The sequence below is a fragment of the Aquarana catesbeiana genome, linkage group LG02, assembly GCF_042186555.1.
Source record: "Aquarana catesbeiana isolate 2022-GZ linkage group LG02, ASM4218655v1, whole genome shotgun sequence".
In the NCBI taxonomy this organism is placed as follows: Eukaryota; Metazoa; Chordata; class Amphibia; order Anura; family Ranidae; genus Aquarana; species Aquarana catesbeiana.
In genome coordinates, this window is record NC_133325.1 from 78994508 (window position 1) to 79014270 (window position 19763).

General features: G+C 43.3%; 1 protein-coding gene across 1 annotated transcript in view; it reads left to right on the forward strand.

Moving 5' to 3' along the window:
• Positions 1–841, forward strand: part of CFAP300 (cilia and flagella associated protein 300) — a 105872-nt gene extending 105031 nt beyond the window's left edge. Inside the window, exon 7 of the mRNA XM_073617858.1 lies at positions 434–841. Within this exon, the coding sequence (XP_073473959.1) occupies positions 434–559 (126 nt within the window). The 3' untranslated portion in view covers positions 560–841. The remainder of the gene's footprint in view (positions 1–433) is intronic.
• The last annotated feature ends 18922 nt before the right edge of the window (positions 842–19763 follow it).

Sequence of the window (19763 nt, forward strand, 5' to 3'; positions counted from 1 at the left end):
CCAATGACCCGAGAGGCGGGGCCGAGTCCTGTTTTCTGTGTAAATAGACACAGAAGCAGGACACGGGAGTGCGCCCGCACGGGTGTCCATGAAGGAGACCGCTTCTCCGACATGGCACTGGAGAAAAGGAAGGAAGGCGCAGCTGAAGGACCCTAGAAGAGGAGGATCGGGGCCACTCTGTGCAAAACCAACTGCACAGCGGAAGTAAGTATGACATGTTTGTTTTTTGTTTTTTTTAAACCCTGAACCTGAGCATACCAGAAATGCTAGTCAATGTAGCTTTGATTGACCATGAGTTATGTCCATGGCGAACCTATAAATTGTAGATTTTTTATTTTCTATTTTATTGTTGTTGCAATATTCGTGTAACCTCATTTGCTCTATATTTCTTTAATCATCCCACTGATATGAATGTGTTATCTGTAAACCACAGGATGAAAATGGGATGTGCTATCCATCTACCCAGCCTCACGAGCAGACATTTGCCTATCTAATTGTGGATCCACTAAAGCGTCATGTTAATGTGCTCTACCATAGTTTTGGTGGCGGAATCTTCTGAAGCCAAAAGCTACAAGAAACTTGGTGCTGTGTCTAGAGTGTGTAACTGCCTGTACCATAATATACTGCAGTCTGGAACACTTCTGCTTTTGGCATGTTTTCCTGGTTATTACTACAAATGTATTTTGTGACTGTACTCAGCATTTCCCATCTAACGTTCAAATGATATAAATGGAGTCCAGTTGTAGCTGCGATGCCTTCTTGACCTTTTTTTATGCACAGAATAATACAGTGGATTGTAAAGGTATTTATTAAATCATTGTATTTTTGTTTTCTAAAATAAGTGTCAGTTATTTTCTAAAATAAGTGTAATTTTCTAAAATAAGTGTTGATTATTTTTTTTTTTTTTCACATAAGCTATAATTGAAATATAGCTTTGGCTTGTCAGCAAGGTGATCAATTTAGCAATAGATTTGTACGATGACAGGCTTGAGGATATGGTAACAGAGTTTCAGGGTGGACAAGGGGATGCCTAAGTGCTCACAATTATTTTTTATATCCTTATGATTAGGGTGGTCCTAGTGTAAAATAAAGTTTCCTCGCATGCACACTTCTATACTGAAGTGTACACGACTTGCACTGTGTAGGCTGCCCATAGATATTACATGTCAGTTTCCCAAACCAAACAAAAACCTCTGTCTATGCAGATACTGCCAACCAAAGCTTGTCAAGGGAGAAACCATCATGTTGGAATATATTCTCCAATCACTTTTGTGTTCCCCCTAATAAGCCAGTTGCAGATGTGTTTGCAGAACATTCTACCCCCTCTCTCTCTCTCACCAAAGGTTGAACATGCGACTTTTAGCATTTAGGGATCAGGGTATGATCCTAAATGTCACAGGGTTTTTGAATCGTGTCTACAGGTTTACTTGCTCTCCAATGTCCATAGTTGGACCATACAGGCAGGTTGGAGTGATTCCAGATCTATATTAGGTCCCTTTTAGGTACAAAGGCAACAAGGAAGATACAGTATGTAATTGTGGGTGGAGACAGAAGAGTGTAGCAAAAGTGAACGTGTATAAAATGAACATATCCCGCGCCTAAAATATGTGAAAAAAAACAAACTATATAAAATATTAAAATAGGAAAATAGCAGCTATACCCAAACTGAGTGATGAATCACTAGTGCACATGTGAAAAAGGAATTGGTGGGGAGCGCTAGAGTGACGTAGCATTCCTAAATGATTGAAATGCAATGTATTGATATAATGATAGAGTGAAAACCACTGCACACCAGCCTACCTAAATATACCCAAAACATCAATATTATGTGATAAATATTGTGCCTATAATGATAACCAGTGTTTACACAAGCAAAGTGCTTCAATTCCCAAACAGCAATATGATCATAAATATCCCAAAATAAATCATATAACATAACATGCGAATCACACATAAAACATATATTCAAAAAAAGTCCATAAATGAAATTAATCTTGTGTCTGGATCCTGTGATCAAATGGACAGTGGAACCCCTTCACCGCCTAGGGATATCACCCAAAAGTGCTCATGAAATGGGTGACAGCTTACCAGATGTAGTTGACCTGATTAATGAAAAAAAGGTCAAATAGCAAGATTATGTTTGCTGCAATGGAGAAATTTGTAGACCGGACTCTTGCCCTCACACCAAAGGATCTCACGAATGAGATATGAAACAATTGTAGAAGGAACCAAAATAGTGTAATCCCCTTTATTTTAAAAAGGTTAAAAACAAACATGGCCAAATGGCTGCTTACATGGATGGCGCCATCGCCCGGCACTGAGGCTGGAAAGCGTAGCGTATGTAATAGATGTCCCACGTTGGATACTGGCAACAGCAGCGTGTGTTCCACCTACAGAAAAAGTGAAACACTTTAAATAAAGTTAAATGGCATTGATAAAAAATATATACTTTTAAATATCAGATTTTAAATATTAATGAATGCATTAAAAAATATTCTGGCCTAAAAAAAACGGGCATCAAATTAACTGTCATCTAGATTCTGACATCTTTTCTGCAACATGGACGTTACATTAAAAAAAAAATGAATAATATATTCGAATAGAACATTGTTACTTTGGTAGTAATGAAAATCATTATTAAAAAAAATATCATTTTAAACGGACCCTATAGTTGTCAGTGAGCTGTTCCCAGAAAATGGAAGATTCTATAAAGTTTATATCAATTTTTTAAAATGTATTTTTTTCTTAAATTGTACACTATGTCAACATACATTTGTTGATCTTGCCTAGAGGTCCACTTCCTGCACCTTCCAGTGAAAGGATGACAACACTGCTGCACTACTCTAAAGTCAGAGTAGCGTTGTCAGCCTCGTGTCAGCTGTATCTGATTCCACTATGGTGCATTGAGCAGATGTTGTAGAGGCATGGCTATTAGCATTATCCTTGCCAATGCACAGGCCTGAAACTGATGATTCAGCACTTGGCCACATTTAGCCTTGCCAACTGCTGTATTGTACTGCTTTACTGGATCAGTTTTTTTTTACTGCGGAAACCCTTCCAATGTGAACTGCAGTGTCTGGGAAAGGGAGAGTGTAAGGCATAAATGGAGGATGAAGATTTTGCTTAATTAAAGAGATAAAGGGGATTTTTTAATTCATAGGGGTCATGCATCCCGTAGAACCTGGATTTCGGACATGCTTAGACTGTCACACAGAAGCCTTTAGATTTATTGTATAGCTGACTGTACATGGTTAGTTAGTTGTTTTTTTTGTTTGTTTTTTTTTTTCGTTCAGCCAGCGGGCTGAAAAGAAGCAAAAAAAAAAAAAAACAGTTCCTCCATCCACATAAATGAGCTGAATGGAGGAATGCCCCTGCCAGGACATTGTATTTTGACAGTGTCTCCCACTGCTGTCAGAATACACTGACCAGCTGCTGCAACTGATCAAAAAAAAGACAGAATATTTAAGAGAGCCGTTGCTTGCCATATAATTACTATTTCTGTCCATGCAGTTCTTAGATTTACACAGCTCTGCCACACAGGACAGCGCTGCCTGGCAGAGACGATGTCCTGACTTTTCTATGCTGCATTTTCACTTACAGATTTCCTCCCCACACTGTGACTGGACAGTGAAAGGTTACCTCTCTGTCACTCTGCCATCAAAATCAGTAATGTATTTGCAGTTTTGCAAACCTGATTGATTACTTGTGATGTGTCCACCCCAGTGGCATCACTAGGGTTGATATCACCTGGTGCAGTAAAATATGGTGTCACCCCCCCCCCCCCCTGTGTATCCTGCCCAGTGCCCTGCAGGCAATGCGCGGTCACAGGGCGCACCCCAAACCTGTCCCTGTAAATAATATATGCTGATATAGGGCAGGTTGGGGTGATATAGGGCAAGTTAGTGAGGTATAGGGCAGTTTGGGGTGGTATAGGGCAAGTTAGGGTAATATAGGGCAGTTTGGGGTGGTATAGGGCAGGTTAGGGATCTATGCAGTGACAGTTTGCAGTACCTTACAGCAGTGGTCATCAACCCTGTCCTCAGGGCCCACTAACAGGCCAGGTTTTATGTATTACCTTGGGGAGATGCAGACTAGAATACTGCAATCACTGAGCAGCAAGTTATATCACCTGTGATGTATTTCAGTTATCTTGCAAACCTGACGTGTTAGTGGGCCCTGAGGACAGGGTTGATGACCGCTGCCTTACAGCATAGCTGCAGATGAAGACACTTGAGGCTGCTGTGTCCTCGCCTCTTTCTCCTCCTCCAACCATGGGATTTGCTAGAGTAAAGAAGTCTGTGGGAGGAGTGGAGGAGACAGCCACACCCCCAGCTCCGCCCACCAACCCCGGCTGAAAGAAATCTTGGAAATCCCCGAGGGTTAGCTTCACTGACTGGGGAGTGTATTAGGCAGCCTCCCTCGCACGGCTACATGTCCTGCTCGCACCACTCCGCTGCAGCTCTGCAAGTGCACTCTGGCGGGTGTCACCCAGTGCGGGCCCCCCCCATAGCGACGCCACTGGTCCACCCCAGCTCTGATATATAGTAGACTGAAAGAGGTTGATATCAGTTCAAGCTGAGGAACTTATGCTGCTTGCATTTCAAAAATAAATTTAATGATGTATTAATGATTACAGAGCTGTGTTTATGACTTTTTATATCAAAGTAAGCTACCTTGCACAGGCTTCAGGAAGTGCACACCCACTAAGCATGTGAGGATCTGTATGAATTTTGGTTGCAGGGAAGTAGCAGCCCAGGTTACAGTAAACTCAGTGAACTTTCTGAATAAAAAGAAAATCTTGCGAGCCAGAACGGTCCAATGCCAAAAAAGTAATAATACTCAGCTAAAGACGCAGATCACGTTTCATAACCGTGCTAATTAGTATAGAGAAATAAGTGCATTGCGCTAGAATGAATCAAATAAATATATACACCTAAGTGTGAAATTAAAACAAATATGTATCAAAAAACCAAAAATCATATGTGACAAATTCATAAAAAATAGCATGTGACAAATTCATATAAAACCGCAATAAAGTGCATAAGAAATATCAGCAAATCCAAAGTGCATATGATAGATAAGAAAGTGCCCAGTGCTCAACTTAAATATCAGATAGTCCTGTTAAATATTCCTGTGTGATAGGACAAGGAATCAAAACAATAAATGCCAAATTCAATTAGTGTAATGCCCCGTACACACGGTCGGACTTTGTTCGGACATTCCAACAACAAAATCCTAGGATTTTTTCCGACGGATGTTGGCTCAAACTTGTCTTGCATACACACGGTCACACAAAGTTGTTGGAAAATCCGATCGTTCTAAACGCGGTGACGTAAAACACGTACGTTGGGACTATAAACGGGGCAGTGGCCAATAGCTTTCATCTCTTTATTTATTCTGAGCATGCGTGGCACTTTGTCCGTCGGATTTGTGTACACACGATCGGAATTTCCGACAACGGATTTTGTTGTCAGAAAATTTTATATCCTGCTCTCAAAGTTTGTGTGTCGGAAAATCCGATGGAAAATGTGTCATGGAGCCTACACACGGTCGGAATTTCCGACAACAAGATCCTATCACACATTTTCCGTCGGAAAATCCAACCGTGTGTACGGGGCATTACAGTGTCCATGTATGGTGTCATCCAGCATGCTCATCCAATATTAGGTGCTGCAAAACCATGCTCAGGTGCACTCCGGAGACCCCCCCCCCCCCCCCAAGTTGTTGCACTCACCTCAGAGCGTGTGACACAGTGTCTAGCTGTGTCAAATCACGCTTTGAAACCACCCCCGGGCTCTATACTGATTCTCAGGTGCCGATCTCCAGCTTGGTTCAAATGCAGCTCCAAACCATAAACAAGAAAAGACTAAATAGTGTGATACCGTAAAAAATATATATTTATTTATAAAACCCACTCCCCACAAAGAGGTACTCACATTACACCGGTGCGTGAGTACACCGCTCTATATCAAGCTTCCAAAAGTGGTTGCAAAACTGCCGGTATGGCGTGTGATATGGTATGCTCCGCTCCCGATCTCCGTGCTGCTTACTCCGTCCTGGCCCCTCCCCTACGCGTGTTTGACACAGGGATCACGTGTCTTCATCAGGGGGTGCACCTGAGCATGGTTTTGCAGCACCTAATATTGGATGAGCATGCTGGATGACACCATACATGGACACTGTTAACTTATTGAATTTGGCATTTATTGTTTTGATTCCTTATCCTATCACACAGGAATATTTAACAGGACTATTTGATATTTAAGTTGAGCACTGGGCACTTTCTTATCTATGATATGCACTTTGGATTTGCTGATATTTCTTATGCACATTGCACTTTATTGCAGTTTTATATGAATTTGTCACATATGATTTTTGGTTATTTGATTGATACATATTTGTTTTAATTTCACACTTAGGTGTATATATTTATTTGATTCATTCTAGCGCAACGCACTTATTTCTCTATACTGAGTGAACTTTCTGACTTCATTCTAGACAGAGAAATCATTTGAAAGCTACAAAGTGGAAGGTTTGATGAAGATGAATGGGAACACAGCTTTCAGCTGATCAGGTTGATAGTAAATTGGCCTCTTTCTACATATCTTTTCTATTTAGTTGTTTTGGGTTTTTTTTAAGCAGATTCTCAGCTAAGTGAAAACTTGAAGAACAGGATTCTTCTTTCTGCAGGGCAAAACAACTAATCCCTTTGATATGTTCAGTAGAAAATCTGCATCAGACATGAAGCAGTTTGTAACAGAGGTGATAAGACAAACTGAAATTGAAATCACTGTGCAATAGAAGTGTTTGTATTTTTATAATGTACCTATCTCAAACTGGGATCATGCACACTGGATGTTTTTACAGCTGCTGTTTCAGGCTGTCCATGCACACATAGGCTTTTATCAGCGTTTTCTGGCGGGGAAAAAACCCCCAGAACTAGTGGGTTTTGAGTGTAGTTTTTCCAGCTGTAAAAATGCTTTTTGAGCCATAAGCTTTTGTGGGAATATAGTTTTGCTAAAAAAAAGGCTACAGCTAAAAATTGCTGAAAACCACTACTGCAAAACTCTATTCTATTCTATAGCTACAGCTTTCTACAGCACATCCAGTGTGCATGAGGCCCAAAAATGAAACTTATTCTGGCCATGACATGTGTGACTTCCTAAAGCTGGCCATACACTGCTAGATGTCTTTTTGTTTAGCCTGAAAAATATCTAACAGACGCCTACATCCTCACCAATGGCACGGATGGACGAATCCTCACGCCGGGCTATTATATTTTGCCAGCGTGGAGCTGTCAGAATACACCCAAAAAATAGTTTGACCTACATTTTTCCACCCGTTTTTAATTTTTTAATCGAAGAATGTTGGTTGGGAGAAGGTCAACAGGGCTACCCACATTTGATTTTTTTTTTTTTTTGTCATGTCATATGTCATAATGTGCTAGTACGCATTGCATACTAGCACATTATGTGAAACTTACCTGAAAACGAAGCCTTCCAGCGATGAATACAGATTACAGATTTTGAATAAGTCATTAAAGCACTTGAAAAAAAGCAATCATTCACCACTCTAGCTATAGGTATTGTGAAGGGATTTATCTTCAACGTTCATAACAGACGCCCAGTAGTCTTTTTCTACTACTTTCTATTGCTTCTGACTTTAGAGTCTTTGTTGTGAGCCTTAAATATCTTTGAAGATTAATTATGTCACAGTCCAAGCAGCTAGAGAGGTCGGGGATGGCTTCTTTTAAAGCTCTTTTACTGTATATGTAATATGTAGAAACATAACTGGGCATAGATGAACTTTAAAAATATGAATTGAACAAACTGTAGACAGCTTCATCTCATTTACTAAGATGGGTTAAAATTTCCTGGCAAAGTGAACATGCTCTACTCCTTTGTTAATTTAACCTCATTGTTTACATACAAAAAGTGTTGTTGGGACCGAGTCAGTGTCTGAGGACCAATGGAATTTCTGCACAAAGAGTAAGATCTGTTTTATGTTTAAACCACAGCTCTTAGATGACAGTCTACCAAGCTTTTGGACTGAGTGATGATTCACTGTGTATAAGTCAGCACCATGAATGAGCATTCTTGGAGAAAAGGACAATGATTGGACAGGTTAAAAAATCTTCCATGAATGCTTTGGTTTATCCGGTAATGGAACTGTTGGTGTACTGCTCGTTCTTCCACCTCCATTGCCCTAAACAGAAACGCTCATGTGACTAGAGCTGTCCTAAACAGGAGTTTACCTGTCTACAGCTCACGGTACATTAGTGTGATGGCCACTGGGAAGAATGCTTCTTAAGCCGTGTACACGCGGGCGGACTTTTCGGCATCAAAGGTCCGACGGTCTTTCCAACGGACTTTTGACGGACTTCCAACGGACTTTCGAACGAACGGACCTGCCTACACACGATCACACCAAAGTCTGACGGATTCGTACGTGATGACGTACAACCGGACTAAAATAAGGAAGTTCATAGCCAGTAGCCAATAGCTGCCCTAGCGTCGGTTTTCGTCCGTCGGACTAGTATACAGATGAGCAGATTTTTCGACCGGACTCGAATCCGTCGTAAAGATTTGGAACATGTTTTAAATCTAAAGTCCATCACATTTTCGACTGAAAAACTCCGCTGCAGGTCCGATGAAGCCCACACATGGTCGGATTGTCAGACGGATTTGTTCCGTCGGACCAGTCTGGTTGAAAAGTCCGCCTGTGTGTACACGGCATAACATCGATGGTCATTGGGAAGAATACGCTACTTACAGATCGTTAAAAAGACCATTGTTACTTATTGGTTAGTTGCTTATCTGAGAGGCAGAAATTGCTCATTGCTTATTTTATTTAGTACAAGTATTTTTGAAGTGCCATTATTTTTATGCAGCACATTACATGTATTGTATGTTCACATCAGTCTATGCCCTCAAACCGCTTACAATTAAAGGTCCCTACCTCACATTCTTTCAAACACAAACCAGGGCCAGTTAACCTACCAGCATGTCTTTGGAGTGTGGGAGGAAGCTGGAGTACCCATTCAAAACCCTCATGGATATACTAGGGGGAATTGGGACTTTAAATGAGGCACACTAATGTGCCTCCATCCCGAATATAGGTACATTAAAGAGGGAAGTTGGGACTTTAAATGAAGCGCTTGGGTAGTGGAGGTAAAGTAGACCATAGTAAAAAATGCATTAAGAAATGTTTATTATTTGTAAATAATATCAAACAATAAAAGAGTATTCATTTCATATACAGTAAACAATTCATTAATGGTCATAGGAGATGTACACATAACATAAACATGATAAAAATTGTGTATACGTATAGCAGCACATGATCCAATGTAAATAAAACAGTAATATAGCATAGTGTTGCTAGCAACAGAAAACCTGATACCGACACAAGCACCCATATGGTAAATGTGCATTTCTTGAGTAGGAAAGAATTGATGTAATAAGGAAAACATATGGTATAGAAAACTATGGTTCCATGTAAGATGTAGCTGGGGCATCATTAATACAAAGCTCGACGCGTTTCGTGGGTGTCCCCACTCATCAGGAGCTGATGCGATTAAGTTTCCTAAAGGATATATATAAAAGTATAATGAACCATGGAGTCCATGTAAAAAAGTAGAAAATAATGAAATGAACATTAAGTATCTAAAACTGTTTTTACCAAACGCACTCACCGACTCAAGCAACAAGTGCAGTGTGCTGTGGTGGGAGCAGGGTGGGCCAGGGACATTGCCTCTCCACGGGAGCCGAGGCGGCATAATTATAGATGCGACATCGGGCAGGAAGAAAAAGATAGAATGGTGCAAGATGTATCCACAGGTGAAAATATACTGTTGTAGGGACAAACAATTCTGGGAACAGAATAATAAATTCCATTAGGTGTATATCTGGTATAAAATTATGTTATATGAGTAATATTAATTGAAGAGTAGATAAAATACCCAGAGAGTTCCAAGAAAAGTGATGGTGTAAATAGTGTGAGTATATGGGGATCTGTGCTTACAAGTGAGTGACATAAGAGTAGGAGTGGAAGTGACCAAAAGGGGTAAAAGCATAACAGCAAAAACCCTCATAAGCACATTGAAAACAGGCAAACTATGCAGGTAGATTTCTGACACAAGGAGCCTAGTGATGCAAGGCAGAAGGGCGACCCATCAAGCCACTGTGCTGCCCAGCTGCTTAAAGTGTATTTAAAAAATTGGGATAACATCTACTTTATATTTGTTAGATGTCCCCAGTGACATAACATAACTTAAAAAATAAAATAAAATTGCAGTTTTCAGAGTTCAGTGGCATCTTACAAAAAAGTAGTTTTTTTTAGTGAAGAAGCACAATATACACCCAGCATCATACATATCTTGACATGTTTCACAGGACTACCTTATGAGTAAGCACTAAAGGTGCAAAACACATCAAGGTGTTTTTATGATATGGTATATACAGTATCTCACAAAAGTGCGTACACCCCTCACATTTTTGTAAATATTTTATTCTATCTTTTCATGTGACAATACTGAAGAAATGACACTTTGCTACAATGTAAGAAGTGAGTGTACAGCTTGTATAACAGTGTAAATTTGCTGTCCCCTCAAAATAACTCAACACACAGCCATTCATTTCTAAACCGCTGGCAACAAAAGTACACCCCTAAGTGAAAATGTCCAAATTGGGCCCAATTAGCCATTTTCCCTCCCCGGTGTCACGTGACTCGTTATCGCTCTCTCTCTCATGCTGGTCACTGGAAGTTCATCATGGCAAAGAACTCTCTGAGGATCTGAAAAAAAAGAATTGTTGCTCTAAATAAAGATAGCCTAGGCTATAAGAAGATTGCCAAAACCCTGAAACTGAGCTTCAGCACGGTAGCCCAGACCATACAGCGGTTTAACAGAACAGGTTCCACTCAGAACAAGCCTCGCCATGGTCAGTCAAAGAAGTTGAGTGCACGTGCTCATCGTCATATCCAGAGGTTGTCTTTGGGAAATAGACATATGAGTGTTACCAGCATTGCTGCAGAGGTTGAAGGGGTGGGGGGTCAGCCTGTCAGTGCTCAGACCATACGCCGCACACTTCAAATTTAGTCTGCATGGCTGTCATCCCAGAAGGAAGCCTCTTCTAAAGATGAAGCACAAGAAAGCCCGCAAACAGTTTGCTGAAGACAAACAGACTAAGGACATGAATTACTGGAACCATGTCCAGTGGTCTGATGAGACCAAAATAAACTTATTTGGTTCAGATGTTGTCAAGCGTGTGTGGCGGCAACCAAGTGAGGAGTACAAAAACAACTGTGTCTTGCCTATAGTCAAGCATGGCGGTGGGAGTGTCATAGTCTGGGGCTACATGAGTGCTGCCGGCACTGGGGAGCTACAGCTTATTGAGAAAACCATGAATGCCAACATGTACTGTGACATACTGAATCAAAGCATGATCCCCTTTCTTCGGAGACTGGGCCACAGGGCAGTATTCCAACATGATAACGACCCCAAACACACCTCCAAGATGACCACTGTCTGGCTAAAGAAGCTGAGGGTAAAAGTGATGGACAAGCATGTCTCCAGAGCATGTCTCCAGACCTAAACTCTATTGAGCATCTGATGGGCATCCTCAAATGGAAGGTGGAGGAGTGCAAGGTCTCTAATATCCACCAGCTCCATGATGTCATCATGAAGGCGTGGAAGAGGACTCCGGTGGCAACCTGTGAAGCTCTGGGGAACTCCATACCCAAGAGGGTTAAGGCAGTGCTGGAAAATCATGGTGGCCACACAAAATATTGACACTTTGGGTCCAATTTGGACATTTTTACTTAGGGGTGTACTCACTTTTGTTCCCAGCGGTTTAGACATTAATGGCTGTGTGTTGCGTTATTTTGAGGGGACAGCAAATTTACACTGTTATACAAGCTGTACACTCACTACTTTACATTGTAGCAAAGTGTCATTTCTTCAGTGTTGTCACATGAAAAGATAGAATAAAATATTTACAAAAATGTGAGGGGTGTACTCACTTTTGTGAGATACTGTGTAGTGTGCTAAGACCTATGATTTTTTGGCTGCTAAATGCTGTCCGGTACGCACTATTATGATTGGGATGGGACTGTAATTGAAGTTTCTTGGTCCCCATGCATTTACTTAGTTGGACCCCCAGGCATTGTCTGCAGCCTCAGAATGGCTCTAAACCTCAGGCTTTAGCACAGAAGAAAAATCTCTCTGGGTCTTCCTGGCTGGGTGGCCAACACAATGAACATCCAATTGCTCTCACGCTGGGTAACCCTGCCTGCAGGGTGCATAGATTTACAGATAATGTGAAACTATCCCAATGAAAACATGTAATTAAGGCCAATTACAATTTAAATATCAGTGTATGGGCTCCTACTTTTGCTTAATTTTCTTGTTTTCCTCTATAATTAAGAGATTTTTCAGGGTTTAGATGGATGATCAGATGGATGCTCAATGTCAAAATGATCACTTATGCATCATAATGTGGGAGTCATTTTCCCAGAAGCTTTGCTGAATGTTTAGAACCTTGCTAGTAAAGTATAAATGAAACATACATTTCCTTTTCCACCTCTCCTGCCAGTGCCATGTTTGCTATTCATGCATCACTTTACTAATCAAATTTTTCTCTACGTTCCCATATATAAAGTAGATGCAAACATTTAGCCCTGGTTCATACTGGAGCGTTTTGACATGCAAAAAGTAGTACAGAAACTACTTTTTGAAGTCGATGCAGCGCCGCAGATGCAGCGTCACACCGATTAGGGCGGTCCTATAGACATGTCAAATCGGCGGCAATTGCCGTCAATGGCGCCGTCCTAATCAGTAAGACGCCACATCTGCGGCACTGCAGCGATTTCAAAAAGTAGTTTCTGTACTACTTTTTGCAATTTCGGGTTGCAATTTAAATTGTCATCTACATTGTAGAAACCTGCACAGATGTCTCTGAAATTGCGGCCCGAAATCGTGACTGACATGCGGGAGTGAAATCGTGGGAGTTCACCTGAACTCGCACGGCTTCATTCCCGCAACTCAGTGTGAACCTGGGCTTAGTGTGCTAAAGCAGTAAACAATTGCTATGTCCTTTTACTGTTTCATCTGTTTTTCTTCCTTTGATGCATCTTGGTGCAGCTGGCATTTCTCAGGGTGGGTTCCTGATGGTAACATCTGTGGACCATACCTGTGTAATGTTTGTAGAAATGGCTACATGTAGTCTCCATCAAAAACCCATGTGACAAGGAGAAAACTAGTCACCTTATAGCAGGAAGTGCCTGAACATGGACTCTCATGGCAGGATCACCGGGTATTCTTTTAACGAAAACCACAGATTTAAAATATTGAGCTTGGCATTTGTAATAATGCAAACATGTTAAAGAGATTTTAGGGGTTGGATTTATATATACTTTAATCAATATATAAACACGTTCGAATAAGAGGCTTGCTTTGTTTTCTTGCAAACAAGTGATAAGGGCGCGTACACACAGGCAAACTTTTCTACTGGACTGGTCCAACGGACTGTTGACGGACTTCCAACGGACTTTTGAACGAACGGACTTGCCTACACACGATCACACCAAAGTCTGACGGATTTGTACGTGATGACGTACGACCGGACTAAAATGAGGAAGTTGATAGCCAGTAGCTAAAGCTGCCCTAGCGTGGGCTTTTCGTCCGTCGGACTAGCGTACAGACGAGCGGATTTTTCGACCGGACTCGAGTCCGTCGGAAAGATTTGAAGCATGTTTCAAATCTAGAATCCGTCAGATTTTCGACTGGAAAAGTCCTCTGAAGGTCCGATGAAGCCCACACATGATCGGATTGTCCGCCGGACTCGGTCCGTCGGACCAGTCCGGTCGAAAAGTCCGCTCGTGTGTACGCTGCCTAAGAATGGACATTTAGCCATTTTAAAGTAGACCTGAACTCAAATAGTGGAGATCTGCTATATTACAGAGAACATATAGAAATGTTTAAGCAGTACCCTGAAAATTTACCTTTTGCTTGGAATTCTTCCTGAAATATAGCAGTGCACTTCCTGGTATTTGGAGTGTGCCTAGGCACCTCTGTGCCCACAGCCTCATAGCTGCATATCTGCAGTGTGAGATCCAAGGCACTGCTTTCTCTGACTGCTAGTCTCAGGGGATTTGGAGTGAGATTTGGTGATGTCACTACTGCGCTGCTTATTGTTTTCATTGCTGGAGGCTCTGACATGGGGAAGGAAAACTCTGCCTCTAAAAAGATGGCCACCTCCACACAAAGAAAAAGTGCAGAGCAAGGGAAAAGATCAGCTGTAGGGAGACCACAAGCAATACTGGTGACTAGTCCTTTGCACTTCACTTGCATTTTTTGGCAAGAGGGTTTCCCTTACACCTCCTGTCCTGTTTCCCCTGGAATCAGGTTATAACAGGGCACAGAGTGACAATGATGACTGTAGAACATCCTGATTGGAATACTTTAGTAAGGTTGAAAAAAAAGAATATTGTCCATCAAGTTCATCCTCCAAAATCTTACAGCCCTGGTCCAGAGGAAGGCAACTGTGCTGTGGTTGCCAAAAGGGCCTTGAAGTAGAAAACAAGATTTCTTCATGAACCTCCCAAGGTCAGTTGGCTCAATTTCCTGGCTTACAGTTTTTCTTTTACATTTTAGTAATTATAGCTCTGGATGTTATTAGTTGCAAAAAAAGTATCCAGCCCTTTCTTTAATTCAGTTACTGTTTTTGCAAGTACTACCTCAATAATTTTACACTTCAGTGAAGATAAATAATAGGCAGAGAACTGTCCTGGCAATATTTAGCCTTTTAGTATTTTGAATCATTAAATTGGATGTAAACTCTAATGCCGCGTACACACGGTCGGACTTTCCGGCAGGAAAAGTCAGACGGAATCCTTTCATCGGACATTCCGATCCTGTGTGGGACTCATCGGACTTTTTTTTTTCGAAAATTCTGATGGACCTAGAAATAGAACATGTTTTAAATCTTTCCGACGCAATCAATTCCTATCGGGAAAGCCGATCGTCTGTATGCTGTTCCGACGGACCAAAAACGACGCATGCTCTGAAGCAAGTACGAGATGGCAGCTATTGGCTACTGGCTATTGAACTTCCTCTTTCTAGTCCCATCGTACGTGTTGTGCGTCACCACGTTCTAGATGATCGGACTTTGGTGTGATCGTGTGTAGGCAAGACAGTTTCAGCGGAACTCCGTCGGAACTTCGTCAGAAAAACCTTCAGAGTTTATTCCAACAGACAAAATGGTCGTGTGTACGCAGCATAACTGGTTTACATTGAGTTTGCAAAAGTATTGTGTATCAAAATAAACTGACATTTCCTTTTTTTACCGCTTGTGGTCTCCACCAGTATGTGTGTAACAGGGTGACAAAGGAGAAGTACGCCTAGAAGACAGTTGTCACACCATAACAGGAAGTTTCTGAACTAGAGAAAAGAAGGCCTGGAAAAAAAAATTAAAAATTGTGAAAAAATATTTTTTTTTCTAATTTTTAAAAGCTGTTTGTTCTGGAAAAATTTTTAAAAAAAGTGTGAAATTTTGTTCTTTTACATTAACTAATATATCTATGACATTGTATTCAAACTACATGAAGGCCTTAATGAAAGATTTCTGAGACTTTATGTAAAGTCTTAAGCCTCGTACACACGGTTCGATTGTTGGAAAGGGATTGTCTGTTGACAAACTGTTGTCCTAAAATCTTACCGTTAGTACGCTCCTTTTGACAATTGTCCAATTTTCGGCCAACAAATGTTGGATGGCACGCTAGTAAATTTTCGGTGGACAACGGCTCCATGTCTGATTTTCGTATAGTCAGTACACAAATCCGTCACACAATTAAAAGTACAAACACGCATGCTCGGAATCAATGCTCACCAAAAATGAAATTAGCAGAAGGGGCCCAAAGGGTGGCGCTCAAGAGCTGAAATTCCTCGTAGTACGTCACTACGTTCGTGTTTGTGGCACGACAATTGTGTAACGTTAGTATGCAAGACAAGATCCTGGCACACGCCCTGTTGACAAAAATCAGACGCTCAGTTGGCCAACAATCGTACGGTGTGTACGAGGCTTTAGGCTAGGTTCACACTAATGCAGGTGGTTGCGAGTGTGGGAATCGCAGCTGTTTCCGCTCCCGCAACCACCTGCAGCCAAAAAGCTGACAAATTGGTTTATCTTTGTAACCTTTAAATGGTTTCTAGTAATGTTCTCCACATCACAGCATAATGTTTCTCTATAGTCTGCTCAGTAAATTGTTTCTTCTTTTCCTCCTCTCAGTAAAATCATCTAGTTTGGAAACATTTCCACAGTGCAATTACCGCTGAGAGCAAAGCTGCAAAATAAATATTATTTTTCAAATGCTACAAGGATGACAAAACACATCCCGGCATGCAAGAGGTGTCCTAAAGACTCTAAAAATTACTTTATGGAATTAAATGATGAGGACCATAATGAAAGTGCGAAGAGCTTTTCCCTCCAGACTTCTAATTCCAGAAACACTCTGCTGCTTCTGGATCATCACAAAGTGTTTCTTCACCAGCTGCATCTTCAAGTAAGGAAGTGTTACAAACCATCTCCTCCCAAAAACGCACAATACCTTCATTTATAGAGAAAATGACACCTGAAAATCAGGAGAACATTCATCAAGCTCTTCATAGAGCAATATACACTATATTGTCACAAGTAGTGGGACGCCTGCCTTTATATGCACATGAACTTTAATGGCATCCCAGTCTTAGTCCGTAGGGTTCAATATTGAGTTGGCCCACCCTTTGCAGTTATAACAGCTTCAGCTCTTCTGGGAAGGCTGTCCACAAGGTTTAGGAGTGTGTCTATAGGAATGTTTGACCATTCTTCCAGAAGCGCATTTGTGAGGTCAGGCCCTGATGTTGGACGAGAAGGCCTGGCTCGCAGCCTCCGCTCTAATTCATACCAAAGGTGTTCTATCAGGTTGAGGTCAGGACTCGCTCATCCATGTCTTTATGAACCTTGCTTTGTGCACTGGTCCAAATCATTTCGTGGAGGGGGGTTATGGTGTTGTGTTGTTTTCCAGGGGTTTGGGGTTGTTCAGGGGTTTGGGAATGGCCCCTTCCTGTTCCAACATGACATGAATTTGTAATGTTTGTAATATAAACATGTTAAAGCGATTTTAGGGGTTGGATTTACATATACTTTAATTAATATATATACATGTTAGAATAAGAGGCTTGAATTGTTTTCTTATGGTGTAAACAAGTGATAAGGGTGGGCTTTTAGCCATTTTAAAGAGGACCTGTACTCAAATAGTGGAGATTTGCTATGTTATAGGAAACATTTAGAAATGTTATTTGCGTAAGCAGTACCCTGAAAAATGTACATTTTGCCTGGCATTCCTCCTGAAATATAGCAGTGCATTTTGGAGTGTGCCTAGGCACTCCTGTGCCCACAGCTTCATAGCTGCAGATCTGCAGTGTGAGATCCAAGGCACTGCTGCCTCTGACTGCTAGTCTCAGGGGATTTGGAGTGATGGTGAGGGGGTGATAAGTTGCCTCCCAGCCATCTGCCAACCATCCACTGAAAGGTGATCCACTGCAGATAGCTTTTCAGAAGGCTAATTCAACTGTTTGCCTACAAAACTGACTTAAAATATCAATTCAGATATACAGGGTATCCGGAAAGTATCCACAGTGCTTCACTTTTCAACATTTTGTTATGTTACAGCCTTATTCCAAAATGGATTAAATTCATTATTTTCCTCAAAATTATACAAACAATACCTCATAATGACTACATGAAAAAGTTTGTTTGAAATCTTTGAAAATTTATTAAAAATAAAAAACAACAAAAATCACATGTACATAAGTATTCACAGCCTTTGCTCAATACTTTGTTGAAGCACCTTTGGCACCAATTACAGCCTTAAGTCTTTTTGAGTATGATGCTACAAGCTCGGCACCAGGGCCGCCATCGGGGGGGTACAGCCAGTACACAAGTAAGGGGCCCGAGCTTCCGAGGGGCCCAGAGCACGGGTCACAACCCGGCCAGGCCATCTTTACCACATGGCAGCTGCCTTCAGAGCGAACCAGCTGCCAGGATGCAGAGGAGGGTGGATAGGTGGGCGGATCCCACGTGTGTGCAGATTGGGGCACGCTGTCAGGCAGGCTCCACTCCGGTCAGGTGCTATGCGGGGTGGGGTGAGGTCAGGTGCCAGGTCGGAGGGCCCCATGAAGGAGGAAGTCAGGGGGGAGGCGCCCCCTGCTCTTTTGTGTGTGCAGGTCGGAGCCCGCTGTCACAGTCAGGCAGGCTCCACTGCGGTCACGTACCAGTCTGCGCCGGGCTGTGCGAGGTGGGTGAGACCAGTCGGAGGGCCCCATGGAGGAGGAGGTCAGGGTGGAGAAGCCCCCCGCTCTTTCTTGCAGCTTTCGCTGGAGATCCTGGAGGAGATGGGACACAGGCTCAGCTACACTGCTGTGACAGCTGGCACTGCTGGACAGGTGAGAGCTGGGAGGACTGCTGCTTCCCTAGGTGTGTGTAACACTGCCCCCCACCTGTGACACTGTCCCCCACCTGTGACACTGTCCCCCACCTGTCCTGCTGCCCCCCACTGGCTGTGACACTGCCCCCCACCTCTCCTGCTGCCCCCCACCGGCTGTGACACTGCCCCCCACCTGTGACACTGTCCCCCACCTGTCCTGCTGCCCCCCACCGGCTGTGACACTGCCCCCACCTGTCCTGTTGCCCCCCCACTGCCTGTGACACTGTCCCCCACCTGTCCTGCTGCCCCCCACCGGCTGTGACACTGTCCCCCACCTGTCCTGCTGCCCCCCACCTGTGACACTGCCTCCCACCTGTCCCGCTGCCCCCCACCTGGGACACTGCCTCCCACCTGTCCCACTGCCTCCCACCTGTGACACTGCCTCCCACCTGTCCTGCCTCCTCCCACCTGTCCCGCCTCCTCCCATCTGTCCCACTGCCTCCCACCTGTCCCACTGCCTCCCACCTGTGACACTGCCTTCCACCTGTCCCGCTGCCCCCCACCTGTGACACTGCCTCCCACCTGTCCCACTGCCCCCCACCTGTGACACTGCCTCCCACCTGTCCCGCTGCCCCCCACCTGTCCCACTGCCTTCCACCTGTGACTCTGCCTCCCACCTGTCACACTGCCCCCAACTGTGACTCTGCCTCCCACCTGTGACATTGCCCCCCCACCTGTCCCGCTGCCTCCCACCTGTGACACTGCCTCCCACCTGTGACACTGCCCCCCCACCTGTGACACTGCCTCCCACCTGTGACACTGCCCACCACCTGTGACACTGCCCCCACCTGTAACAGTGCTTCCCACCTGTGACATTGCCTCTCACCTGTCCCACTGCCCCCTTTCATCTGGCCGCCCTCTCCTGTCACACTGCCCCCCTCCTGTCATGCTGCTCTTCCCCTGTGACACTCCCCCCTCCTCTTGCACTTCCCCCTCCTAACCCACTGCTCCCTTCCTGTCCTACTTCCCCCCTCCTGTAGTAGGAGGAGATGGGACTGGAGAAGGAAATGGGATGGAGGAGATGGGACTGGAGGAGGAGTACATGGGATGGAGGACATGGGACTGGAGGAAGAGGAGGGCATGGGATGGAGGAGATGGGAATGGGGGAGGATGTGGGATGGAGAAGATGGGACTGGAGTAGGAGTACCTGAGATGGAGGAGATGGGACTGCAGGAAGAGGAAGATGTGGGATGAAGGAGATTGGACTGGAGTAGGACTATGTGGGATGGAGGAGATGGGAA